General features: G+C 37.3%; 3 protein-coding genes across 3 annotated transcripts; all 3 read left to right on the forward strand.

Moving 5' to 3' along the window:
• Positions 1-1,289: 1,289 nt before the first annotated feature.
• LOC113332917 lies at positions 1,290-3,446 on the forward strand. The gene is made up of 3 exons (XM_026579416.1): positions 1,290-2,078; positions 2,316-2,774; positions 2,901-3,446. Exons 1-3 carry the CDS (start codon positions 1,290-1,292, stop codon positions 3,444-3,446), a joined length of 1,794 nt encoding a protein of 597 aa, XP_026435201.1.
• Positions 3,447-17,119: 13,673 nt separating this feature from the next.
• Positions 17,120-17,626, forward strand: LOC113332918. The gene has a single exon (XM_026579417.1). It carries the CDS (start codon positions 17,120-17,122, stop codon positions 17,624-17,626), a length of 507 nt encoding a protein of 168 aa, XP_026435202.1.
• A 1,611-nt stretch (positions 17,627-19,237) lies between these two features.
• On the forward strand, positions 19,238-20,752 carry LOC113332920. Its single transcript, XM_026579418.1, has 2 exons — positions 19,238-20,221; positions 20,447-20,752. The coding sequence occupies exons 1-2, from the start codon at positions 19,238-19,240 to the stop codon at positions 20,750-20,752; spliced, it is 1,290 nt and encodes a 429-aa protein (XP_026435203.1).
• The last annotated feature ends 7,097 nt before the right edge of the window (positions 20,753-27,849 follow it).

Here is a 27,849-nt window from a genome sequence, read left to right on the forward strand (position 1 = left end):
TCGAGACGCATTCATCAGAACTTAACATGCTTCGTGTCATAAAAGAGAAACTAGAAGCATCTATTACTCTATCCAATGAACAGTGCAGTTCCTTGGAAAAAGAAAACTATGTCTTAAGGAGGAATTCTTCTGTACAAACTAATTTTCATGGATTGCAGTACATGAAGGATCTTTCCATAGAAGTTTGTGTCAAGAAAGGTTTATATAACTTACAATCTTCTCATATTGCTATGAAGTCAAAACATGTGTCGTTTGTTGCTTCTCCTCCACGAACCTGTACTTTCTGTGGGAGAAAGAATCACTATGTTATCCATTGTTTTTCCAAAAGGAAACAAATTTCTAACTTCATAATTTGCTTCTTTCCACTTCAATGAAATCAAGCATGTTGGATGAGAAGCTACAAAGTTTAATTATTTTGTAATCCATATGTATTGATAGTTTTGCCACTAAAATTGACACAGGGGGAGTTTGTTAGAGCACTGCTCGGTCGAACTCGCAAGAGTTTCTATCTCAAGCTTGTTTGTCAAGTTTAGGTGATCAAAACTATAAGTCTTGATTTCTAGTCTACTTATAGCTATGTCTCAGATTAGGATAGAATGGGTAGTTGAGCTTTAGACTTCACGGCGTTCATCGATTGAAGACGAAGAACTACTAAGGGGAGCTTGTGGAACTTAATCAACAAAAGGTATGTGGATACTAAAACTTATCTATCACTAAGAAGTTTATTCGGGTTGAGTTTAAGAGAGAGACTGTCTGCAAATCGGTTCTCTCAACTCAGCAATTTCTTCATCGTTTTTCGTGTTTTAATCTCAAATTCCTAGCGCAATCCGAAAGTATTAATTGTTTCTTATCGATCTTACAATGATTAACAATTATTAGAATGGATCCTGGTAAGATCATAAATTTAGAAGGAAAAAATCAAGATCCAGCGATGCATCAGTCGGTGGTCGATCTATTTAAATCTTATGAAACTCAAACTTCAATCAACTTGATTGATGAACAAGAAAATTCAAGGTATGAGATGTGGAAATTTTCATTAATTGGTAGACTCGATTTACTTCGTATCAAATTTGCAGATGCTTCAACCATTTTGCTGAAACAATGGAAGTTAATTAACTGGTAAAATTCAATTGATTCCTTTAGGGAAGGGCTTTTTTACAATTAAATTAACAAATGAGGTAGATAAGAACTACATCAAATCTGGAAAATGGGAGGTTATGAATCAATTCTTAATTGTGATAAACTGGATACCTAATTTTAGACTTGGGAATCAAAGAACATCTAAGGCTATGGTTTGGGTTCATTACCCAGTATTAAGTTTGGAGTATTGGGATGAAGAAACATTATTCAAATTAAGCAGAGCTCTTGGAAATCCAGTGAAAGTTGATGATGCAACATTGAACTATCAGAGTGGGCACTATGCAAGAGTTTTGGTGGAAATCGATTTATCAAAAAAAATTCCAAATAAACTATGGATTATTACTAAGTATGGATGCTTCTCTCAAAGTATTACTCTAACTAATTTACCTAAATTCTGCTGGAAGTGCAAAATTGTTGGTCATCATAATTTTGAATGTAAAGCTAAGAACTCAACAGAAGTACATGAAGATAAAGAGAGTGATTCTTATAACGGTAAACAACAAGAAGTTACTCAGACACCTAAGGCTCTTGAGAAGCCATTTGATATTTGTCAAAATCCAGAACCAGTTCAGGTTCCACATATTGATGTTCAGTATCCTAATACAGTTGTGAAACCAATTGAAATATGTCAAACTCCAAAAACAGTTCAAGTACCAAATGTTGTTCTTAATTCAACTGGTTCTATACATATATCAAAAGGAAAATTCAGTCCATTGCAAGAGGATAATGAAGCTGAAGAAGCAGAGTTGAGTCCTTCTAAAATACTCAAAGTAGTAGAAGATAATGCTATAGATAATAGTGAGGTTAAATATATTAATGACATCAATGGCACTGTGTCAGCTGAGAAAGTTCCAACTACTTCATGGTCAAGAGTAGTTCAAAGACCTTCATCTACAAAATCCCCAACTCCAGCTAGCAATGTTGGAGCTACAAAAGAGGTAATCACAAAACCTAATGTCAAATATAATTTTAGAAAAAATCCAGGAAAATGGGGCACTGCAGGCCTCCATCCTAAACAATGAAAGTCCTATTTTGGAATTTAAGAGGCCTTAGAAGACCATGGTCTCAAAATAAATTATGGTCTCTTGTTAATCAATTTAATCCCTCGGTAGTTTGGATAGCAGAACCAAAGGTTTTCTGTAATGATTCTTTTTGCAATTAGCTGAATTTAGTAGGAATGCAAAGTATGGTTATTCACAATTAAATCTCAAATAAAAAAGGAAATATATGGTTATTTTGGAACAGTAGTTTCAATGTCTAGTCAAATGATTACAGTGGATATTGGAGGTACCTTAATCTCTGGAGTACACGCTCATGGTGGTTTAGTTCAAAGAAGATTGTTGTGGTATGAGATGGAAGCAATTAGTGAATTGAAATTTCCATGGTTAATTATTGGGGATTTTAATGCTCTTACTTCAGTAGAAGAGAAGATTGGAGGTAAAAGTCCAAATAGAAGATCAATGACAGACTTTAATGAATGGTTAAATCATTGTGAATTGCTGCAAGCTCCAAGAACAGGCACTCAATTCTCTTGGTCAAACTGTCGGCATGAAAGCAAAAGAATTTTATGTAATCTTGATAGGGCTATGTTTAATAATCTTTGGCTTCAAAAATTTCCTGATTGGGGTTATAAGGTTGGTTGAGAATTGCTTCAGATCATGTCGCTCTCATGGGTGGATGTGTTAATATTTTAAAACCAGTTAATGCTCCTTTTAAATTTCAGAAGATGTGGCTGTTTCATCCAGAGTTTCTTCATGTAGTGGATCAATGCTCGTCAGAATATATCAGTGGTGATCCTGCGTGTCTTTCAAAGTAAGTTAAAAAAACTTAAAAAGATTCTTCAAGATTTGAACTGGAGGGTGTTTGGTGATGTCAATGTGCAAATAAAGAATGCTGAATTACAGGTTCAAGAAGCTATGAAAAATTTAGATAATAATCCTTCTGATCCTAAGGCCTTGAATAAGTTAGTTGAAGCTCAAAATGAATACAATTCCAGAGAAGTGCAGCTTAATACTCTTTTAAAGCAGAAATCCAGAATAAGATGGGTAAAGGAAGGAGCTGCCAATACCAACTTTTTTCACACTAATCTCAAAATAAAGCAGGCCAGAAACAACATCAGTGAAATAGTTGATGAGCATGGTGAGGTTATATCTGATCAAAAGAAAGTAGTTGAAGTCCTGGTTAATAATTACAAGAAGAAATTTGAATTCAAACAAAATGAAGATGTGGATTCTTTACTTGAAGTCATACCAAAAGTTATATCTCTTGAAGATCAAAACATGCTGGATAAAATCCCATATGAATAAGAAATTAAAGATACACTTTTTAACATGGATCCTGACAGTTCCCCTGGACCTGATGGATTCAATGGATGTTTTTACAGGGCTTGCTGGAAGATTATACATCAAGATGTAGTCAAAGCAGTGCAATTTTGCTGGGGGAGAAAATTCATTCCTAAAGGTCTCAATTCTAACTTTCTAGTCTTAATTCCTAAGATAGAAGGAGCTAAATATTCAAACCAATTTAGACCAATAGGACTAAGCAATGTTAGTTTCAAGATTTTTACCAAAGTCATCACTACAAGAATGAGCACTTTAATGGCAAAACTTATTTCTCCTCAACAAGTAGCATACATCAAGGGCAGATGCATTCAAGAGCATATTTTGTTGGCCTCTGAATTGGTAAATGTGATGAAAAAGAAAAGAAGGGGAGGGAATGTTGGGCTTAAATTAGACATTTCTCAGGCATATGACTCTGTCAACTGGGATTTCTTGTTGAAAGTGTTAAGCAGATTCTCATTCCTGGTGTGAGTGGATACATACTATTCTCAAGTCAGCTAAGATTTCTGTGATGATTAATGGAGGACCTCAAGGATTCTTTTCAGCTGAAAGGGGATTAAGACAAGGAGACCCCTTGTCTCCAATTCTATTTGTCTTGATGGAAGATGTTTTGAGCAGGAATTTAACTCAATGGTGCAAAGTAGAGACATTGCTCCTATGGTTATTAGAAAAGGTATTCACCACACACATATGTTCTTTGCAAATAATGTGTTTATCTTCTGCAATGGTGGTAAGAAAAGCATCCAAAACCTTCTGATTTTATTGGACTCATACCAAAAAGCATCAGGTCAGCTTATCAATACATCAAAGAGAAAACTTTGTTTTGAAGGTACTTCAACTGTTAAAAGAAATCAAATTCAGTAAATGATGCATATGGATCTAAGTAAGTTTCCAGACAAATAACTTAGAGTTATATTACATCCTGGCAGAGTTAAAGCTTCTATTATATGGCCAATGGAGGAAATGATGCAGAAAAAGTTAGCAGCATGGAAGAGGAAACTGCTGTCATTTTAGGAAAGGTTGGTGCTTGTTAAGTCAATTCTTTGCAGTATTCTCATCTACAACATGGCAATATATAAGTGGCCATCATCAGTTATTAAAGTTTGTGAAAGAATAATGAGAAACTTTTTATGGGATGGTGATAGTGAAACAAGGAAATTCATTACTCTTGCTTGGGAAATTGTTTGTTCTCCTATTTATGAGGGAGGCCTGGGCATTCAAATGTTAGAAATTCTCAACAGAGCATTACTAATGAAAATGATGTGGAAAATTCTTAACTCTAATGAAGAATGGGCACTCTTTATCAAGGCCAAATTCAAAGGTAAAAATCAACAATGGAGCACCAACTGGCACATGTCTTCTATCTGGACAGGATTAAAATGGGCTTGGGAGGCTTTAAAATAAAATATCAGATGGTGTGTTGGGGATGGTCAAAGAATTTCACTTTGGTTTGATCATTGGATTGGTGATTATCCCCTCATTAAATCTCTGGGCTTCACCGCTTTGGTAAAAGACAACATACAACTTAAGGTTATTGATATCCTTGTGGAAAATGAATGAACAATGTCAAATGATATCAAACAAATTTTATCATCTTATGCCAGATGTAGGAGGTGGTAATGATGAACTGGTATGGATTGGAGATCTCAATGGAAATTTTACTACTTCCTCAACAATTGAATCCATAAGAATTAAGAAGCCAAAATTACCATGGACTAAGAAAATTTGGAATTCCTTCCTTCATCCAAGTACTGCAAGTAATGTGTGGAAGTTAATACAAGGTATATATGTGGATTACTTGGTGATGATTAAAAAGGGATATAAAATTGTTTCTATGTGTTGCATCTGCGGTAAGGATCGAGACAACATGGATCATATGTTATGGAGATGCAGCTTCAACAATGAAATTTGGAGGTGGTTATGCAACATTTTTGAATTTAACTGTCCAAAATATTTTGAAGACATATGAAAGAGTGCAAGAAATAAAAGTCCTCTAGTCAAAGAAGTATGGATTACTGCCAGCTGCTCTATTGTGAAGGAGTTATGGTTTCATAAAAACAGAAAATTCTTTGACAACATAGAACCAAATGCACAACAATTCAAAAGCATAATAATGAAGATGGTTTATGAATGAGGTTTGAGAATTAAAGCTAACAAATGGGCTCGGAATTATGATCATGACATCATTTCTTTTTTCAATCTTGGTACAAGGAGCAGTAAATTCCAAGAAATTAAAATATGTCATTGGCTACCTCCCTATATTGGTGCAACCTTATTCTGTTATGATGGGGCTTCATTTGTAAATCCAGGACAGGCAGGATTTTGAGTGGTTGTCAGAGATCATCTATGTCAGGTAATATGCACCCTTACTGGTGGTTTAGGAATTACCACAAATTACATTGCAACAGTCTTTGTTGTTACTTGTGCTGCTGAACTTGTTTTTGATTAGAATCTAGAACACATAATCATCAATTATGACTCTCAGACAGTCATATCTGAATTTGCTTCTGATAACACCCCTTGGTTTGTCAAAATGAGATGGAGAAGTACAGCTAGGAAATTGTTATCAATCAGGTTTTCTCATTGCTACAGAGAAACCCATTTTTCTGCTGATTTTGTTGCTAAGAAGGGAGCCCAACTTAGAGCAGGTGAAAGACAGATCCATATGGGGAGACCTCTTAATCTTGCTAGAATTGAAATGTCAGGCATTAACTACTACAGGTTCAGCTGAAAAAACAAGTGAAAAAATGATGTAGCTCAGTAAGGCTTATACTGGGCCTGTCCAGTAGGGAGTATTAATGGGCCTGTTCCTTTAGGTTTTTATTTTATATTGTTTTATTTTATGTTTCCTTCCTTGTTGGTTGTATTTATTTAAAGTTCAATTAATAAAATTCGTGTGACTCAAAAAGAAAAAAGAAAAAAAAACTAAGAAGTTTATTCTATTATATCTCCTAATGAGACTAAGTCGTATAGCTATATAGACTTTTACATTATACACATTTGATATTTCGAGCTGAATTTAACTCGCTTATATCTTTCTCGAAATATGTATTGGAAGCTTTTTGATTTAGCTACGTTCATCATTATTCTTGACGAGTTTAGTTGGAAACAATTTATTTGTTGGAAACTAAATAATAAGTCAAAAGATGATCATGTAAAAATTTCCTTGAACCATCTTACATGATTTATGTGAGACAGTCATTTGATGTCGACTCAGAATGTTTTGTATTGATCATTCAATCACTTGAAAGTTACTTATAAGCTAATGGTTTGTGTGAGACATCCATTGTTTTCTTCTAAGGATGTTTCAATGATTGAAATGGGAGTTTAGAACAATTAACCATTGTCTGGATATAGCATAGTATGCATACCAGTATGCAAACTGTTGTGGTATGATTCAGGTCCGGAAACCAAGTTTGCATACCAATACGCGGAAGATTCTACCTGACTTAGGTCCGGGATGACAGTATGTGTTAGAGCACTGCTCGGTCGAACTCGCAAATGTTGTTATCTCAAGCTTGTTTGTCAAGTTTAGTTTCCAAAACTATAAGTATTGATTTCTAGTCTAATTATAGCTAAGTCTTGGACTAGGATGATAAGTGTAGTTGAGCTCTAGACTCCACGACATTCATCATGCAAAGACGAAGAACTACTCAAGGAACTGGTGGATCTTCATCGACAAAAAGGTATGTGGAGACTTGAACTTATCTATCACTCAAAAGTCTATCTATTCTATCTCCTATCTTGAGACAAAAGTCGTATTGCTATATAGACTTCGATTATACACATTTGCTATTTCATGCCGAGTTTATCTCGCTTATCTATTTCTCGAAATATGTGTTGGTAAGATTTTGCTTTGGCCAAGTTCATCTTTACTCGTGACGAAAGTCATGTTGATCATTTCAATGACTTGAAAATTGCTTTGATCAAAAATAGTTTATGAATAACAACTATATAACATCCTCTAAGAATGTTTCAATGATTGAAATGAGAGTTTAGAATTTATAACCATGAATGGATATAAACATTGTACGTGAACTCATACTTGTGTAAGTTCAAAATCCTTGAACCAAAGTATGCGTACTTTACTGGTTTAGGATGTCCGGAGCTAAGTCCGCGTACCTGTACGCATACTGTCGGAAGTTCACATCCCGTGAATTTCTGCTGGAGTTTGTGAACTGAAACAATCTCAATCTGGGTACTTAAGTATGCGTACTTAAGTGGGTTATTTTCTAAAAACGGTTTATTCGTGAACTAAGACATTTATAAATTAAGGAATGCAATCTTTGCAAACCGTGGCTATAATGTTCATGAATCGATTCGAGTGAATCAAAATCTTTTTTGCTTTGATTGTGTCTTGTATACTTTTATGAGATCTAAGCAATTGAACAACTATCTAACTAGTTCGTTTGAGTCATTTGAGCTAGTTATGGTGAAGATGAATAAGGTTGATATAAAAGTGCTCATATGTCTAACCATTGGCTAACTATTGTTGAACCAACTAAGTGTACACGTTTAGGTACGGTTACTCAAACCTAAATGAAGTTACATTTCATTTGTGTATAACAAGCTAAGTTCGATCTAACGGTTGAAAGATATTAGCTTGAATGTAATCAGGTTTTCATCTAACGGTGAATATTGAATGCTTTGTTACCAAGGTAACTTAGATTGCAAACCCTAATTTGGAGACTATATAAAGGAGAACTATAGCAACTGGGAAACCTAATCCCCACACCTCTTGTGTGATACTAGTTGTATAAGCTAGAGTCGATTCTCCTTTAACCTTAGCTTTCTCTCGAGACCCTGTAGGTTAACGACTTGAAGACTTCATTGGGATTGTGAAGCCAGGCCCAACTATTTTCTCTGTAGTTGTGTGATCTTATCTTGTTGTTTATATCGTGATTGAGTGCAATCGTAAGATTGGCTTGAGATTTATATCTCCGATAGGCAAGATAGAAAAGTAGTCACAAACACCTTCATCTCATCGTTTGTGATCCACAATATCTTGTTTCTCTAGTCGATTAAGATTATTGTGAGGTGATTGATATTTCTAGGCTGTTCTTCGGGAATATAAGTCTGGTATATCAATTGGTTCCTGTTCACCTTGATTTATCAAAAGACGGAACAAAACTCGTAGGTATTTTTGTGGAAGACAAATTTATCTATTCATGTAGATTTTTCTGTGTGAGACAGATTTGTTTATTAAAGTCTTCGATTTTGGGTCGTAGCAACTCTTAGTTGTGGGTGGGATCAACTAAGGGAATCAAGTGCGTAGTATCCTGCTGGGATCAGAGACGTAAGGAGCGTAACTGTACCTTGGATCAGTGTGAGATTGATTGGGTTAAACTGCAGTCCAGACCGAAGTTAGTTTGTAGTAGGCTAGTGTCTGTAGTAGCTTAATATATTATGTATTCAATCTGGACTAAGTCCCGGGATTTTTCTGCATTTGCGGTTTCCTCGTTAACAAAACTTCCGGTATCTGTGTTATTTCTTTTCCGCATTATATTTTGATATATAATTGAAATATCACAGGTTGTACGTTGAATCGATCAATTGGTAAATCCAACCTTTGGTTGTTAATTGAAACTGATTGATCCTTGAACATTGGTCTTTGGTACCGTTCAAGTTATTTCTCTTGTATTCAATAAGGCTCGCAGATTTTTATTTGTTTGAGTGAGGATTGAATCGAGAAATTGAGATATAACTCTTTGATATACTTTTTATTAAGATTGAGTCTGACTGTCTAGTTGATTCTCTTAAAAGTATATTAGAGTTAGTCCATACAGATTGCTAAGCGAAATATTGGGTGAGGTTGTTAGACCCCCGCTTTTTCAATTGGTATCAGACCATACAAACACGTTTAAAGACCTTATAAGTCTGTGTTTGTAGCGATCTGAATCTATGGACAGAAATTTTATCTCCATAAACGTACCACCAGTCTTCGATGGCTCAAACTACTTGTGGTGGAAAATCGCCATTCCTGCTTTTCTTCAAGCTCATGATTTTCAAACATGGGTACGTGTTGTTAATGGCTATACTCCTCCGGTTGATACAGAAGGCGATGTGTCTGTACCCAAGGATATTGGTAGATATAGTCCAGAAGAAATCCTTGCTGTAAAATTCTAACGGCTTAAATGCTATCATACATGCCATTACCCCAGATCTTTAGCATCATGTGACTACGTGCAAAAAGTCTAAAGAAGCCTGGGATATCTTAGAAACCGTATTTGAAGGGAATACCTGTAAAAAAGAAGTTAGGCTTCAAAACCTAAATTCTGATTGGGAAAACCTTCGTATGGCAGATGAAGAATCTTTTGATGAGTTCAATCACAAAGTGTATGAAATTGTTAATGCATCCTTTGCATTGGGTAAGATTATTCCTAAAAAGGACATTGTGATGAAGATTCTCAGATCTCTGCCATCCAGATATGATTCGAAGAAGCATGCCATCGTTGAAGGAAATAATCTCGCAACGCTTTCCATAAATACTCTGGTTGTGAAGTTAAAGATCTTTGATCATGAGCATACATCCAAATCTGGGAAGGATGTTGCTTTCAAAGCACAAAAGAACACTAAATTACTTGATAAAAGTAAAAGTATTTGCATCTCTGAAGATGATATTTCCGATTCATAAGATGAAGATCTTGACAAGTCAGTCTCGTTGATCACAAGACAGTTTAGGGATCTTCTTTTGAAGAGAAGTAAACGGTTCTCCAAAGATAAAACCAGGTCATCAGATAAACCTCATAATCGTGTTCCTCCTAAAAACAGGGATAATGATGAAACTGATGACGAGGATATGCCTCAGTGATTTAAGTGTAAAGGTTTTGGTCATTTTGCAAATGAGTGTCCAAATCGAAAGAAATACACTGGAAACAAAGGTCTTGCTGCAACTCTTGATGAAATGTCTGACAACTATGATTCTAATGAAGATGAAAAGTCAAGTGTTGCACTTCTTTGTGAAAATATTGATTTTGTTAATTTTAGCAATACATACATCAATCTCGGGTAGTCTTTCAAGAGAAATCTCAACCAATCTGGAAGAAAAAATTGACATTTCTGCTGAAAACCTTCTGTCAAATTTTTCAGGTTCCACTATGTGTCTAGCATCTTGCACATCTCAGATGCCTGAATCATATTCCAGGTTGACATGCTCTTATTGTTCGCTCAAAGTCCATGAATTGTCAAAGTGTTTCAAGTATAAACACAAATTGAGGCATGTCAACAAACTTCAACGAAGAGCGAATCGATTAGCAAACAAGCTCAAACTTGTTCAAAAGACCGCTGAGGTATGTAAGATTTATCTTCGTCAAAGAAGTTAGTTTCCAAGGATAAGACAAGACCACTAGTGAAGAAAATATGGTTTAAACATTCTGAGGGACAGGGTGCAATAAATTCCTTTCAAATAGGTTATGGTGGACAAATTGTTGTTCACTGCAGCACAACTTGATTGTGTTGTTTGGTGCATCTTGTCTCATGTGCCTGTTCAAAAGAGACAAGATTGTGCACACCTCAGGCTTTAGGAAAAGAATTTGTTTTGTGTTTGTTTTTCTTTTCTTAGCATTTTTGTGTTTTGCAAGTTTGGAATTCTTCCATATCTAATTGAGATTGGAAAGAACTTCCCTGTCAAATCAACAAAAAGAGGGTTATTCTCGACAATTCTATCCTTCTTAGGGTTGTGAGTTGTGTGTGCACGAACCTGTGTTTAAAGGTTTCCTAACCCTACATTCCTTTTTCCTTCTCTGAAAACTCTTTTTATCTTAAGACTACTTGTTGAGTTTAAATTGTGAATTCCTCTCACAAAACCGTACACATATGGTTACTCCAAGCATCATGTCTTCTGATGGAAAAGATGTTAATATGATTGTTAAGCCATAAATCATGAAGGAAAAAGAAAAATCGCCATTACCTCCAACTTTGAAAAGAAAAATAAGGAATGTGAGGAAGCCAAGACTTGTTCCTTCAGATTCTCAGAAGTTTTCTGATGTTCTTGAAGAGTTGAAGGAAACAAGGAAGGATATTCAACAAATAAAGGATTTTGTTATGAGAACTCTTGAAATTCAGAAGGCCCTGGTACGACATCATCAGCCCAGAAGGTTTGTTGGAATTGACTCCTTTTTTCACGAACCATATGTTCCCATGGCTGTTGACGACAAGGAGTTCGGGGACGATAAAATTTTTTTCATAGGTCTCAATGTCTAGGAAACTTCTTATGAGAATTTATTCTTGTGTTTTTAAGAAGGATAACTAGGGTTTGGAATAGCCATTATTGTGATTACACATAGTTATGTCCAACGGTTTCATCTTGCAATATTTTTAGATTTATTTATTTAAATTCTAAAGTTTATTTGGAAGATGATTTTGCAATATTAATATTTAGGGTTTTATATATTGGTACTTGTTATGGGATATGTGTGTTTGCGTCAGTGAACTATGACTGTCCCATACGTGGTCAAAAGTTAAGTCTTTCATATGTCGATATGCAAGTATTGATAAAAGATTGAATGAACTTTTGACAAACAAAAGATAAGCCTATTATGTCATTATGCAAGTATTGATGGAAGATAGGATGAGATTTTGTTTACAACGATTAAGTCTACTATATGTCATTGTGCAAATAGTGATGAAGAATAGAATGATTATTTGTTTATTCCGCAGTATTGTTCTTCCATGATCCATATTTTTATGTATATATTGTGCGGCTCTGTAAGTTCTCTTATGTGAGCATTTCTGATTGAATTAATCATGGGCTTGTGGTTAATTTAATTGAGATTTTTGGATACAAATTCATATTCTTATGTGATTTGTTAATGTCCAAAGAAATCCTTCTTTTCTTGTGAAAGTAAGGTCGTTCTTGTTGTTCTTTTGGGAATGACATTTTATGGGGGAGAGTTCTTAATTGAACTTGTGCGTAATTGCCAAATCTTTGTGTGGAGTGCGGCTTTGGAATATTATAGGGGTTATCTTGTATCTTTATAAACTCCTTGATGAATGCATTTAGTTTCGGCTATATGATTTCATCTAAAAAAGTTGATATGTGCTTTCTCTTGGTCATGAAGTGTCCTCATGGAAATTTCATTAGGATCTCACTAGTTTTCGTACCTTTGCCAATTTTATTGACAAAAAGGGGGAGAATTAATGTATATTTCACACTACAAATACATATGGTTTTCAGATCATTATGTAAGGGGGAGTGGTTTTCATGTGAGATGAAATATTGATTGGGGGGGGGGGGGGTGATACATATCACCATAATATTGTTGTCGAAGTTGTGATACAATTGAACTTTGATGCTGTGTAATATTACTATGACACCGTGTAACAATGAATGAGATGTTTTGTTTTCTCATTGTTATGGCTACGGATCTTCGACAACGATGATGCTGAATTGAATATCTTTGGAATCATTGGAGTACTTCGAAGTGACGAAGATTTTGAGTAATATTGAAGAACCAAGAAGATCAAGCATGTGGATGAGAAGCTGCACAGTTTATTTATTTTGTATTCCATATGTATTGATAGTTTTGTCACTAAAATTGACAAAGGGGGAGATTGTTAGAACACTGCTCGGTCGAACTCGCAAGTGTTGCTAACTCAAGCTTTTTTGTCAAGTTTAGTTGCCAAAACTATAAGTCTTGATTTCTAATCTACTTATACCCAAGTCTCGGACTAGCATAGTAAGTGTAGTTGAGCTCTAGACTCCACGATGTTCATCATGCAAAGACGAAGAAATACTCAAGGAACTGGTGGATCTTCATCGACAAAAAGGTATGTGGAGACTTGAACTTATCTATCACTCAAAAGTCTATCTATTCTATCTCCTATCTTGATACAAAAGTCGTATTGCTATATAGACTTCGATTATACACATTTGCTATTTCGAGCCGAGTTTATCTCGCTTATACTCGTGAAGAAAGTCATGTTGATCATTTCAATGACTTGAAAATCGCTTTGATGAAAAATAGTTTATGAATAACAACTATATAACATCCTCTAAGAATGTTTCAATGATTGAAATGGGAGTTTAGAATATATAACCATGAATGGATATAAACATTGTATGTGAACTCATACTTGCGTAAGTCCAAAATCCTTGAACCAAAGTATGCGTACTTTACTGGTTTAGGATGTCCGGAGCTAGGTCCGCATACCTGTACGCATACTGGCGGAAGTTCACATCCCGTGAATTTCCGTTAGAGTTTGTGAATTGAAAATAAGCTCAATCCGGGTGCGTAAATATGCGTACCAGTATGCGTACTTAAGTGGGTTATTTTCTAAAAACAGTTTATTCGTGAACTAAGACATTTATAAATTAAGGAATGCAATCTTTGCAAACCGTGGATATAATGTTCATGAATTGATTCGAGTGAGTCAAAATCTTTTTTGCTTCGATTGTGTATTGTATACTTCTATGAAATCTAAGCAATTGAACAACTCTCTAACTACTTCTTTTGAGTCATTTGAGCTAGTTATGGTGAAGATGAATAAGGTTGATATGAAAGTGCTCATATGGCTAACCATTGGTTAACTATTGTTGAACCAACTAAGTGTGCACGTTTAGGTACGGTTACTCAAACCTAAATGAAGTTACATTTCGTTTGTGGATAACAAGCTAAGTTCGATCTAACGGTTCAAAGATATTAGCTTGAATCTAATCAGGTTTTCATCTGACGGTGAATATTGAATGCTTTGTTACCAAGGTAACTTAGATTGCAAACCCTGATTTGGAGACTATATAAAGGAGAACTCTAGCAACTGGGAAACCTAATCCCCACACCTCTTGTGTGATACTAGTTGTATAAGCTAGAGTCGATTCTCTTTTAACCTTAGGTTTCTCCCGAGACCCTGTAGGTTAACGACTTGAAGACTTCATTGGGATTGTGAAGCCAGACCCAAATATTTTCTCTGTAGTTGTGTGATCTGATCTTGTTGTTTCTATCGTGATTGAGTGCAATCGTAAGATTGGCTTGATATTTATATCTCCGATAGGCAAGATAGAAAAGTAGTCACAAACACCTTCATCTCATCGTTTGTGATTCCACAATATCTTGTTTCTCTAGTCGATTAAGATTATTGTGAGGTGATTGATATTTCTAGGCTGTTCTTCGGGAATATAAGTCTGGTATATCAATTGGTTCCTGTTCACTTTGATTTATCAAAAGACGGAACAAAACTCGTAGGTATTTCTGCGGGAGACAGATTTATCTATTCATGTATACTTTTCTGTGTGAGGCAAATCTGTTTATTAAAGTCTTCGACTTTGGGTCGTAGCAACTCTTAGTTGTGGGTGGGATCAAATAAGGGAATCAAGTGCGTAGTATCCTGCTGGGATCAGAGACGTAAGGAGCGCAACTGTACCTTGGATCAGTGTGAGATTGATAGGGGTTCAACTGCAGTCCAGACCGAAGTTAGTTTGTAGTAGGCTAGTGTCTGTAGTGGCTTAATACAATGTGTGTTCAATCTGGACTAGGTCTCGGGTTTTTTTTGCATTTGCAGTATCCTCGTTATTCTGGTGTCTGTGTTATTTCTTTTCCGCATTATATTTTGATATATAATTGAAATATCACAGGTTGTGCGTTGAATCGATCAATTGGTAAATCCAACCTTTGGTTGTTGATTGAAATTGATTGGTCCTTGAACATTGGTCTTTGGTACCATTCAAGTTATTTCTTTTGTATTCAATCAGGCTCGCAGATTTCTATTTGTTCGAGTGAGGATTGAATCGAGAAATTGAGATATAACTCTTTGATATACTTTTTATTAAGATTGAGCATGACTGTCTATTTGATTCTATTAAACGTATATTGGTTTTAGTCCACACAGATTGCTAAGCGAAATATTGGGTGAGGTTGTTAGACCCCCGCTTTTTCAGTATGCATACACGTTTGCGAACTGTCAGACAAGACCAAAGTCCGGAACTTAAGTTTGCGTACCCGTTTGCAATTAAAGTTATAAAATCGGTTAAGTATGATTTCATACTCATGAACAAATACATTTGTAGGGGCGAAATATCGCACAGAACTAACCCACAGTCTCGCCATCACTAAAATAATTACTGGTATAAGCGAAGAGAGAAATTAGGCGAAGGGCTACAACGCGATAAAAATGGACAAACACGAGAACACCCATATGAAAATCACAACACGAAGAGCACGAAGCTGCAATGCGAGAGATAGTGACATCTTCCAAAAGCCTGGCGAATAAGACATAATGAGCAGGAATCAGCTAACAGAGATTTGCACGTGAACTCAATTGTCTTCTACCATGATGACCGGCTATATAAGGGTTCAAATAATGAAGAGAGAGGCAGGTTGAAAAGAATCCAGTCAAGAACAAGAGTAGAAAATCACCACTAGAGAAGAGAAAAACATTAGAGTTATCTTATCATCATCATCTTCTTTATATGTATAAATTTTTGTGATATCAACAAGAACATCATTTTTATCCATACAAAGCTTGTGTAAAGATCATATCTAGCGTCAAGGGGTGTATAATATCATTAATGTTTGAGTTTATTTTCATGACTTAGACTCAGTGTTCTTATCATTTCTTTGGGTGTAGTTGTGGGATTTCCGCAACTACATTTTGGCGCTAGAAACAGAGAGGATTATCCTCATCTGCTATCTAGTAGCTAGAAACCATCACCTCAGAAAACAACTGTCCATCCTCACCTACGAATGTATTTCAGCTTTTAGTGTTCAGACCGAAATCACCACCTGTTCAAACTAAAGCCAGTTTCACCACTGCCATCTTTTATTCCTCGTGAAAAACTTGTTGATTGATTGGTGAGAACTGATATCCTCCTAAAGTTTACGACACTCGATCCATTTTGCAGATCAAGCAGATAGTGCGCAGGAAGGATCAAAATCTTCGACTTATTCAGAAAATCCTATTTGTCAAAGGCTAATCAAATCTCATGATGGCACGAAGAGAGAAGGCAGACGTAGAAGGAAGCAAAAGAATGGCCAAAGAATCAAGGAAACATGCAATGGATCAGAAAAGGTCATGAGAAATAAATGGGGCAAGTAGGAGTTACCATCAAACAAACAGAAGCTAGCATCACTGAAAGAGATTACAAAAGAAGACTCGCGCAATGGAAAGAGAGGGAAAGAGCACTAATCGCGGAACGGGTGAACCTCGCGGTCAAGTATGGGCGATTGTTGATAGAGATTCACAACCTGAAAAGGAAGGTGCGAGAATATGAATTGGAGATAAAGTATGGGGAAAGCTACAAGCGATACCGTAGAGCAAAAGAAGTTGCTGAGAGAGTTCAAAGAGAAGCACGACTAGACCAACAAATGCGAAATGATGCACAAGAACGACTGGATATGAGAAAATCAGCGTGAATGAACCATTGCAAGGATGGGGGAAGAACAAATCGGCACCAAGTATGGATAAGAAGGAACAATGACGAACATCAATAGTGCAACGCCATAATATCAACTGCAAAAGATGTTAAGGCGTTTCATGACAAAGTGCTAAGGATAATCTTCAAACGCGACATCAATGGAGCAGAAATATACCCGAAGGGAAAGAAGGAACCCTTGAAGGAGTGGCAGAAACAACCGATAGTATTCTGTGCAGAAGATGCCCCAAAAGAAGGAGCACCACACGAAGAAAACTTGGTCGTGACCTTAATAATGAAATCAGAATGTCGATATGTAGACAGTGCGATACCACCCACGGCAGTTGACAAGATTTTGGTGGACAGTGGAAGCTCTGTAGATGTGCTATTCTACCATACGTTCAAGGAGATAGGATATGATGACATAAACCTCGCACCAGTGGAATATGATATATTCGGCTTCAACGGAACAGCGACAATACCCAAGGGCGAGATCACGCTGACAATAACAATAGATACGTTGGAAACAATAGTGACATTCAGTGTCGTGGAAGTGGATATCCCTTACAATGCGATTATAAGGAGGCCCTGGATACATGGAGTGAGAGGAATCACATCCACCTTCCATCAGTGCATTCGCTTCCCCGTACCAGATGGAATTGGAGAAATCAAGGGAGACATCATACAGGCGAAAGAATGTAAGGATTTGAACGTGCGACATCAAGAAGGGCGAAAACAAAGAAAGAAAGATAAGAAGAAAATGGCGAGAGAAGTTAAACAAGAGAGAGAATTCCAAGTCTAGACGGTAAAAGCAGTTGAAGGCAAAGGAATCCCCAGTGAGATCCCCGAAAAAGAAGGAGACCCAATACACCAGATAAGAGAGCCAACGCCACAGGGGGAGCCTACACCAAATTTCACAGCTGAAGAACCTACAAAAGACATAAATCTAGGAACAAAGGATGAACCTAAAATGATAAAGATAGGAACCACGATGGAGGAAGAAGAAGACAAAAACCTCATACAATTGCTCAAAGACTATCAAGATGTCTTTGCATGGAATATGGATGAGATGCCTGGCATAAATCCTTCTCTTGCATGCCACAAATTATCTATTAACCCAGCTGCAAAACCAGTTAGACAAAGAATCTGAAAGATAGCAACGATGTATCACGAGCAAATCGAGATCGAACTACAGAAGATGATTGACGCGGGAATTATTAGGCCAGCAAAATATGCAGAATGGGTCGCAAATATGGTAATAGTACCTAAAAAGAATAAGAAGATTCGCATTTGTATCGATTTCGCCGACCTAAATAAATCGTGCCCAAAAGACAGTTATCCACTGCCAGATATCCCACAGACTGTAGAATCTGTTACCGGATACGAAAGGGTATCATTAATGGACGACTATTCAGGGTATAATCAGATACCGTTAGCAGAAGAATACCAGGAGAATACGGCATTCTTCGCACCAAGAGGCATGTACTGTTACAACTGAATGCCGTTTGGGTTGCGAAACGCTGGGGCCACCTACCAACGAATGGTGGAAGAAGTGTTTAAGCCATGAATGCCCAACACCTTAGCGGTCTACGTTGACGACATGCTAGTAAAAAGAAAAAAGTCCGTTAATCATGCGAATGATCTGGGAGAAATATTCGAGCAAATGCGAAAGATTAAAATGAAGATAAATCCAGCGAAATGCATCTTCGGAGTCGCGTCAGGAAAATTCTTGGGATACATCATCTCCAAGGAAGGAATTCGGATCGATCCCATCAAAGTACAAGTTATACACGAAATTCCCTCATTCGCCACCATCAAAGATGTACAAAAATTAAATGGCCTGGTCGCATCGTTAGGAAGATTCGTATCACGCTCGTCTGACAAGTGCAGGAATTTCTTTAACATCTTGAAGAAATGAAGTAAATTCGCATGGACACAGGAGTGCGAAGCCGCTTTGCAAAGCATAAAAAACTATTTGGCAAATCTATCAATGCTACAAAAACCTGAGCCAGGTGAAGAACTACTGATATACCTGGCTACCACACCTTATGCACTCAGCGCTGTGCTGCTACGATCATACCAAAGGGTAGAAAAACCAATCTACTACATTAGCAAAACTTTCAACCCTGCCGAGCGAAATTACACTAAGATAGAAAAACTTCTCCTCGTGTTAGTCTACGCGACTCAGAAACTCCGAATTCACTTCCACGCGCACAAAGTCAAAGTACTCACCAAAACAGCCATTGAATCAGTGTTAAAAGCCTCCAAACGAGTGGGAAGAATCGAGAGGTAGAATGCACAAATCGAACAGTTTGGGTTGAGTTACGAAGTTTTATCCTCACCAAAGTCTCAAGTAATAGCAGATTTTATCGCGGAATTTCCCCTAGAAGAAGATGATCATGTGAGCGAAATGATGGATATTGGCGAAGAACGTCTTGATCCGGAAGACCTACTTAAGGAGGATAACCCAAAAAGATGGGAAATATTTGTGGATGGATCAGTGAACAGTCAGGGAAATAGGATAGGAATTGTCTTTGTCTCACCAGCCGGGGAAATAATAGTCTATTGTTTCAGATTGGAGTTCGAAACTACGAACAATGAGGCTGAATACAAAGCCGTCATAGAAGGATTGAGATTGGCAGTCGAAATGGGGTTGGAAGACATCAGGCTTACTAGTGATTCACAACTAGTCATTCGCCAGTTGGATGGGCGATATAAAATCAACGATCTCGCGCTACAAAGATATTCACAACTGGCGAAAAAATACACTGATCGTATTACAAGTGTTATATGGAGACACATAGGTCGGATAAACAATCGACATGCAGATGCTCTCGCCTTCATCACTTCAATGATGGTGAACCCTGGAACAAGATTCATTTGGATTGACAGTTTGAGGCAACCATCAATCTACATTCGAGGATGTGCTGTGGAAGTTATAAATATAGAAAATAACACTGGAAGCGTTGAAAACACCAACTGGAGGATCCAAATCCACAAATATTTACAAAATGGAGAGACACCCCGCGATAGGTTGGAGGCACATAAACTCAAAAGTAGAGCTACAAACTATGAACTACGCGACGGAGTATTATACAAAAGGTCCTTCCAAGGGCCACTTTTAAGATGCTTATCACCAGAAGAAGGCATCGAGATTATGAAAGCTATACACTATGGGGACGCTAGGAATCACAACGGAACAAGGTCTTTGGCTCTCAAAACTAGAGGGAAAGGTTACTATTGGCCACACATGCACGAATATGCAAAGGATATCGCAACTAAATGCGAAGAATGCCAAAGATATGGGAAACGCATCCACGCACCAGGAAGAACCTTAAATTCCGTGTTAAGTGTTTGGCCCTTCGCGAAGTGGGGCCTGGATATAGTAGGACCCCTCGTACCAGGCAGTAAACATCGAAGATTCTTGATTGTAGCAATTGATTACTTCACAAAATAGGTTGAAGCAAGGGCGACATAACACATCCGAGATTCTGATGTGTTCTCTTTCATATTCGAACAAATCATATGCAGATTCGGGATACCGGTATAATTGGTATCATACAATGGAAAGCAATTCGAAGGACAGAACATTGTCATGTTACTCAATGTATTCAAAATCCAGAGTGAAAATTCTACTCCACTATACCCCCAGAGAAATGGCCAGGCAGAGGCAACTAATAAGACCCTGGCAGACATTCTGAAGAAAAAACTCGATGGTCATCATAAAGGATGGTGCGAACAGCTCCATAACACTCTGTGGGCATACAACACGACACGGCGGGAAGCTACTGGAATGTCTCCCTTCTGTCTAACATATGGTGTAGAGGTTGTTCTACCAACAGAAGTTATCATACCAACCACTAAGCGAGAATCTTGGGAGAAGAATTTAAATACAGATCTCATATTGAAGAAACTCGATGACGCATAAGAAAATAGAGAAATCGCGCTGCAGCACATGATCAGTTACCACAGAAGACTATCATGGGAATACAACAACAAAGTAAAACCAAGGCACTTAAAAGTGGGGGATTTGGTGTTGAGCGAAATCCCACCATACCAAAGAGAGTCAGGAGGAAAACTCGCGAAAAACTGGGAAGGGCCTTATATCGTGAAGAGCATTGTGGGGAATGGAGCCTATGAGCTAACAGATAAGGACGGAGAACATATGCTCACACATCCATGGAGTAGCATCTCTCTCAAGAAATACTACCCATGAAGCAACAAGATATGCAATGTACTCATGTACTCGACATCTGTTCTCGGAAGATATGAAACAAGTTCTTTTGACAAGAAAGCGAGCACGCCAAAGGCGGAACCAAAAGCTACACAGCGAAGATGCAAAGATTACCCGTAAGACCTTAATAGGGGGCTGCGAGATATTATTAAAACCTCTACCTAGGGAGGCTGGGACTACATTTATGGCGTGTCAACTTAGTCCGCACAAAACTGTGCGACCGGAGGACTGCACAGTGTGTAAGAGGCGACTCTTAATCCCTAACGCGCGCCATAGCTGTTGATCCCAGGAAAGTTACTTATATTGGGGTGAAATTCCTATCCATCGGAGGCCACTGAGAACGAACCAATCAGCGAATAAGTTCTTCGGTATGGGGTGTAAAAGCATGCCAGTGGAGATAGAAGATGTCCTGGAACTTGTGATACACTCGGTCCAAAGAAACCCCACTTAGGGTGTGATCTCGTGCCTAATAAGCAACATAGGCTAAAAGCATGAGGTTGCGACAACACTGGTTACTATATCAACAGATGGGTGGAGCCCAACTGATATGGTTAGGGGTGACCTCCTTGAAGGGGCGATTCAGGGGGAATATAAATGGACGACACCCTCCATTAGGGAGATGATTGTGTCAAAGACGATAATATATGGGGGCTTTCTATTCATGGGAGTACCTAGGCCTGGTACATTGTCGCAGAATAGCCTGAGGAGGTAAGAATACTATCACCAATAAGGCGAGAACGATGGCCAATGACTCGCAAGATCACATGGAACTGAGATCTCGCCGCCCAGCAGGTGGAAGACCCTACCCAAGGCGACCATAAGTCGTTTAAAGTTCTATGTGGGGAAGGCAGTAAGACCTTACCTAGGAGGCGATTAAGACCTATAAAATATCACACGAAGACAAGCAATCTAAGGAGCGCGAATGGACACAGAGGCACAAAAAGGATACACTGAGGCAGGAAAGAAACACACTCCTCTCGAGCTAAGTATACCCAACTCTCAGATTTAAATATTATAATAACTAAAGCATGACTTAAGAGCACAACCACAATTCACGCACACAGAGTTCGCATTCTAAAAACTTATTTTATACAGATGTCAATATAGGAAGTCGCAGAGTTTAAATAATCTTCGCATTCGCATGCTCGCATGTCTATACCTGATCATCTTAAAAGCATAGGCTGATGAAAAAAACTACATTCGCATACTAAATTTAAGAATCTTCCTCGGAGATAGAAAGCGAGGGCAGATAGGTGAGAGGTGCTTCCCACCTCCTTGGAAGATACCGAAACCATACTTTCGCACAAGCATGAAACAAACAGAACTTAAAAATTCAATCAAAATATTAATTTATTATTTAGATTATTCGAATACATGCTCGTTATAAGGTTAGAATGCAGAAAGCAACTGCAACATATAAACAAAGACACGTGAAAGCAGGCGATTAAGTTCTCCATCCGCGAAGTCACATCACCAGCCACACATCAAGCCCGCTGGAGCAATTGGGATCAGTATCACAGGAGTAATTAAGATCAACACCACAAGGAGACTCCAAACTAAGACGCGAGCAACAAAATAAGTCCTCCCAATAGACCCGAAGGTTCAATCATTTCGAAGGATGACCAGAGATGACTCCAAGCTCAGGGAGAGAACCACAGTGAAGTAGATCCTTCCAACATGATCGATGGATAACCCTTTCCGAAGAGTGATCCTACCGACAGGATCGGTAAACAACTCTTTCTGAATAATGACCCGAGGATGAAATTGGGTAACTTATAACTGAGAGGAAATACCGTCATGCTTAAAGAACAAAAATACATCTGCAAAAGGCCCCCAATCGTAATGAAAACAAGATCTAGACCTGCAAAAGAAGAAAAGCACCAAAATGAGATAAGGAACTTCATAAGGCAAGAGGAAATTACAAAGCATGGAGGACTGAGGCAAAGATTTACCGGAAAGGTGATACAACAGCAACAGGAAGAAGCATACCACAATCTGCCATCAAAAACATGAAGTTTTGAAAATCACATAAAACCCTAAAGCTAAATAGAAAGAGAAAAATGAGAAAACGTTCCTCACCACTTCTGGTATTTATATAGGGAAAGCAATAAAGACGCACCGCCGGAAAAGAAGGAAGTTGACAACATGTGTAATAAATATGCGGAAATCACGGAGATACATTGAATAAAGAAGATTTCACAAGAATTCTCGCATTATTCCACTTACAGAAGAATAACGCTAGAAGAGGAAAAATGTAGGGGGGAAATATCGCACAGAACTAACCCACAGTCTCGCCCTCACTAAAATAATTACTGGTATAAGCGAAGATAGAAATTAGGCGAAGGGATACAATGCGATAAAAGGGGAAAAACACGAGAACACCCACACGACAAGCACAACACGAAGAGCACGAAGCTTCAACGCGAGAGATAGTGACATCTTCCCAAAGCCTAGCGAATAAGACAGAATGAGCAGGAATCAGCTAACAGAGATTTGCACGTGAACTCAATTGTCTTCTACCATGATGACTGACTATATAAGGGATCAAATAATGAAGAGAGAGAGACAGGTTGAAAAGAATCTAGTCAAGAACAAGTGTAGAAAATCACCACTAGAGAAGAGAAAAACATTAGAGTTATCTTATCATCATCATCTTCTTTATATGTATAAATCTTTGTGGTATTAACAAGAACATCATTTTTCTCCATACAAAGCTTGTGTAAAGATCATATCTAGTGTCAAGGGGTGTATAATATCATTAATGTTTGAGTTTATCTTCATGACTTAGACTTAGTGTTCTTATCATTTTTTTGGGTGTAGTTGTGAGATTTTCCGCAAGTACAACATTTATATGTTAATGAATTGAATCTTTGAAAACCGTGGCTTAATGTTCATGAATTGATTCTTTAATAAGTACTTTGTACAATCATGAATCAAATCCGATTTTGTTTCAATTGTGTCTTGTATACTTCTATGAGAATATAAATAATTGAACAAATCTATAAGTAACACAATTAGATTCATTTGACTATCTTTCATGTTTGATTGATCATCATATTTGATCTAGAAGTGTTAAATGAATGTGGTTAATACAAAAGTGTTCATATGGCTAACTTCGGTTAATTGTTATTGAGCCAACTCAATATACACGTTTAGGTACGGTTACCCATATCCAAATGAAGATATATTTCATTTGTGTGTAACAAGCTAAGACCATCTAACGGTGGAGAGTTACTGCTTTGGTTTTAAGCAAACTTAGATTGAATATTAAATCAGGTTTTCATCTAACATGTTTCTAAGCTATCAAACCCTGATTTGAAGACTATATAAGGGAGAACTCTAGCAACTGGAAAACCTAATCCCCACACCTTCTATGTGATAGTAGTTGCGACTAGAGTCGATTCTCCTATAACCTAGGTTTTTCCTAAAACCATTATAGGTTAACGACTTAAAGTTTTTATTGGGATTCTGAAGCCAGACCCAACTATTTTCACTGTAGTCGCGTGTTCTGGTCTTACTTGTTCTATCGTATTGAGTATTATCTTCTCTAAGATTTTCTCGAGATTTATCTCCGATAGGTAAGATATAAAAATTAATCACAAAGCTCTTCGTCTTATTCTTTGTGATTCCACAATAACTTCTTTTACTACCATAAGTTAAGTTATTGTGAGGTGATTGATATTTCTAGGCTGTTCTTCGGGAATATAAGATCGGATTATCAATTGGTTCATGTTCACCTTGATTTATTAAAAGACAGAACAAAACTTCATAGGTATTTCAGTGGGAGACAGATTTATCTATCAGAATAGACTTTTCTGTGGGAGACAGATTTGTTTATAAGTCTTCGACTTTCCACTTTTTCACTTTGGGTTGTAGAAACTCTTAGTTGTGGGTGATATCAGCTAAGGGAATCAAGTGCATAGAGTCCTGGGATTCAGAGGTGTAAGGAATGCGATTGTACCTTAATCGGTGTGAGACTTGGTTAGGACTCAACTACATTCCAGTCCGAAGTTAAATTGTAGTAAGCTAGTGCCTGTAGCGGCTTAATACATTGCAATGTTCAAATCTGGACTAGGTCCCGGGGTTTTTCTGCATTTGCAGTTTCCTCGTTAACAAAACTTCTGGAGTCTGTGTTATTTCTTTTCCGCATTATATTTCTTTATATAATTAAAATATCACAGGTTGTGCATAGTTCAATCAAATCCGACCTTTGGTTGTTGATTGAAATTGATTGACACTTGAACATTGGTCTTTGGTACCGTTCAAGTTATTTCTCATATCAATCAGGCTCACAGATTTCTATCTGTTCGATTGCAGATTATATTGAGAAATTGAGATATAACTCTTGGATGTTTTCCCTTGATTGGGTCTGACTGTCTAGTTGATTCTCTTGGAATTATATTGGAGTTAGTCCATACATATTGCCGAACGAAATATTGGGTGTGGTTGTTAGACCCCCGCTATTTCATTTATATCTATGACAATTGGGAATGTTTCAAACATTAAAAGAGAGTGTTTAAGAACTACTTTAATTCGGACTAACAATAGGTTGGCGAACCACTTCGCAAATCATAGATATCTGATGTTCAAAATACAGGATGGTTGGCGAACCACTTCGCAAACCGTAAAGGATGAGACAGCTCACGAACCCAGTTAATGAAATGTGGTGATCTGAATTTTTTAAAGAGCCAACGGTTTACAAATCACAGATATCTGAGTTCGGGAATAGCAGAAGGGTTCATGAAACGTAGCGCCCTGAATTCACGAACTTACTAATGTTCGCGAACCATTTCACAAATCGTCCGGTGAATATTAGTAGATGCTCAAAAACAATTTTTATATGTTTAGTATAGCTATGAGTCTCCTAAACACCTCTAAGACATCATTGATCACCAAAACACTTTATGTGTGTGTATCTTGATTAAAATCTTAAGTGTTTTTTTTTATCGGTAAAGAGTTTGGTGTTGGCGAGTTTCGAACTTAGGTCACTGGTATCATGAAAATCTTAAGCGTTTAATTGAACACATTATTGCTTATAAGTTCGAATGACATATTTTCTAAGAACAATCACTATACACGGTTACAGAAATGAACCACATTGTACATTCTTCTATGGGATTTCAAGACAAACTTCTCACATGCTTAATTGACACCATAATTAGAGTTTCATCCAAATATAGATTGTGTTTGCTTGAATCTCAAGTTACCTTTGCTTGAATTCTAAGCAACCCTCAGTCTTGAAAATCTATAACTAAAGAGACTCATTCAACTGGAAAATTCAATCCCTGACACTTTTGTGTCCTAATTGATTGCCAGAACCGTCCTTTATGAACCTAGGTTTCTCTAGGCACATATGGAAGCCAGGGAATGTAACAACTTAGACCTTTATTTGCTGCAAGGATGCCAATGCGTGCAACTATCCCTAATAAAGAAAAATAAGAAAAAAAACTTAAAAACAAGGGTATTATAAAAAACAATCACACTTTCATAATGCGGTTCACAAAAGAGTCACATTATTGCAAACAATAGTCACCTGTCCATTAACCGGAGAGTTATGTCACTACTCACAGTTAATTTAGACACTGTTGTTTCCTGATTCTCCCTAAATATTGGATTCGTTACGTGGCATTCAATTTATCCTTTAAGATTCACCAATTCCCCTTTAATGTTTAGCGAACTCCTACCCAATTCAGGATCGTCATATCGATTCTTCCAAAAGATTTACCAGTTCTCCTCTGGAATTTAGTGAAGCTTCCACCACCACTACACCTTAATCACTTCACTTCAATTAACTGAAGAGGGGTACTTAGGAGAAAACTCGGACTGTTTTTTCAAAATAGTTAATAGAAAAAGATCACCTTTATGTACACTAATTAAAACTATGACCGTTTTGTTTAGCCCACCATTTATAATATAACATTTTTATAATATATTAATCCAGCCCCATAAATCATAAACTCTGCATCCGCCGCTGGACGGATTTTAAAACCCTCTGAAAAACAACTAAAAACAACCCCTTTAAATGATCGATGTAATTGTCTCTCCAGTCTCCACTTAGAATTGAATTTGAAAGACGTTGAATATGGAATTATGGATGTTGGTCCAATCATGGTACATCACTTTTTTTTCTAGGAAAAAAAGAAAAAATTTAATTTAATCATGGTATATCACACTTATTTCATCCTCTTCTTGATTTTCACTCCTCCCCCAAGTCATGAAAACTTATATTTTGTTCTGCCGTTGAAAACCCTGCACGTCATCACGTGCGATCTGTCTGCCACTCTGAATCTCCAAGCACTTTGAAATCCCTTTAATTTAACCACTGTTTCTACCTTTAGTTGCCGTATGGCTCTTCTTGCACAAGATCGTCACTCTCACTTTCCTCTACCTGCTTAAGTAGACGACTACCAAAATCGTCCACAGACAGCTCAACGTGTAAAACGCCCACAGACAAAGGCTTATCCCGATTTCCGCCTTTAAAACTCCGCGACCTTGACGGAATCGAACTATATCCAGGGTGTTCAAACCAAATATTCTAATACTTGCTTAGTTGGGGCACAACCGCACAAAAGTATTAGAGAAAATAGGATGTTTCTGTTGCAGTGGAAAATATGGAAAAAGTAAAGAGGTAAAGAGAGGTTTTTATTATCAGCATCATCAGGTTGCATGGAACAATATCCTATATATACATGTAGGAAGAAAACTCTAGATATTATATTGGGTTGCACATCAATGGGCTACAAGCCCTACAATACTTCTCCTTGTGCGGTCCAGTAGAACTTCATATGCAG

Source organism: Papaver somniferum, unplaced genomic scaffold (assembly GCF_003573695.1).
Source record: "Papaver somniferum cultivar HN1 unplaced genomic scaffold, ASM357369v1 unplaced-scaffold_132, whole genome shotgun sequence".
In the NCBI taxonomy this organism is placed as follows: domain Eukaryota; kingdom Viridiplantae; phylum Streptophyta; class Magnoliopsida; order Ranunculales; family Papaveraceae; genus Papaver; species Papaver somniferum.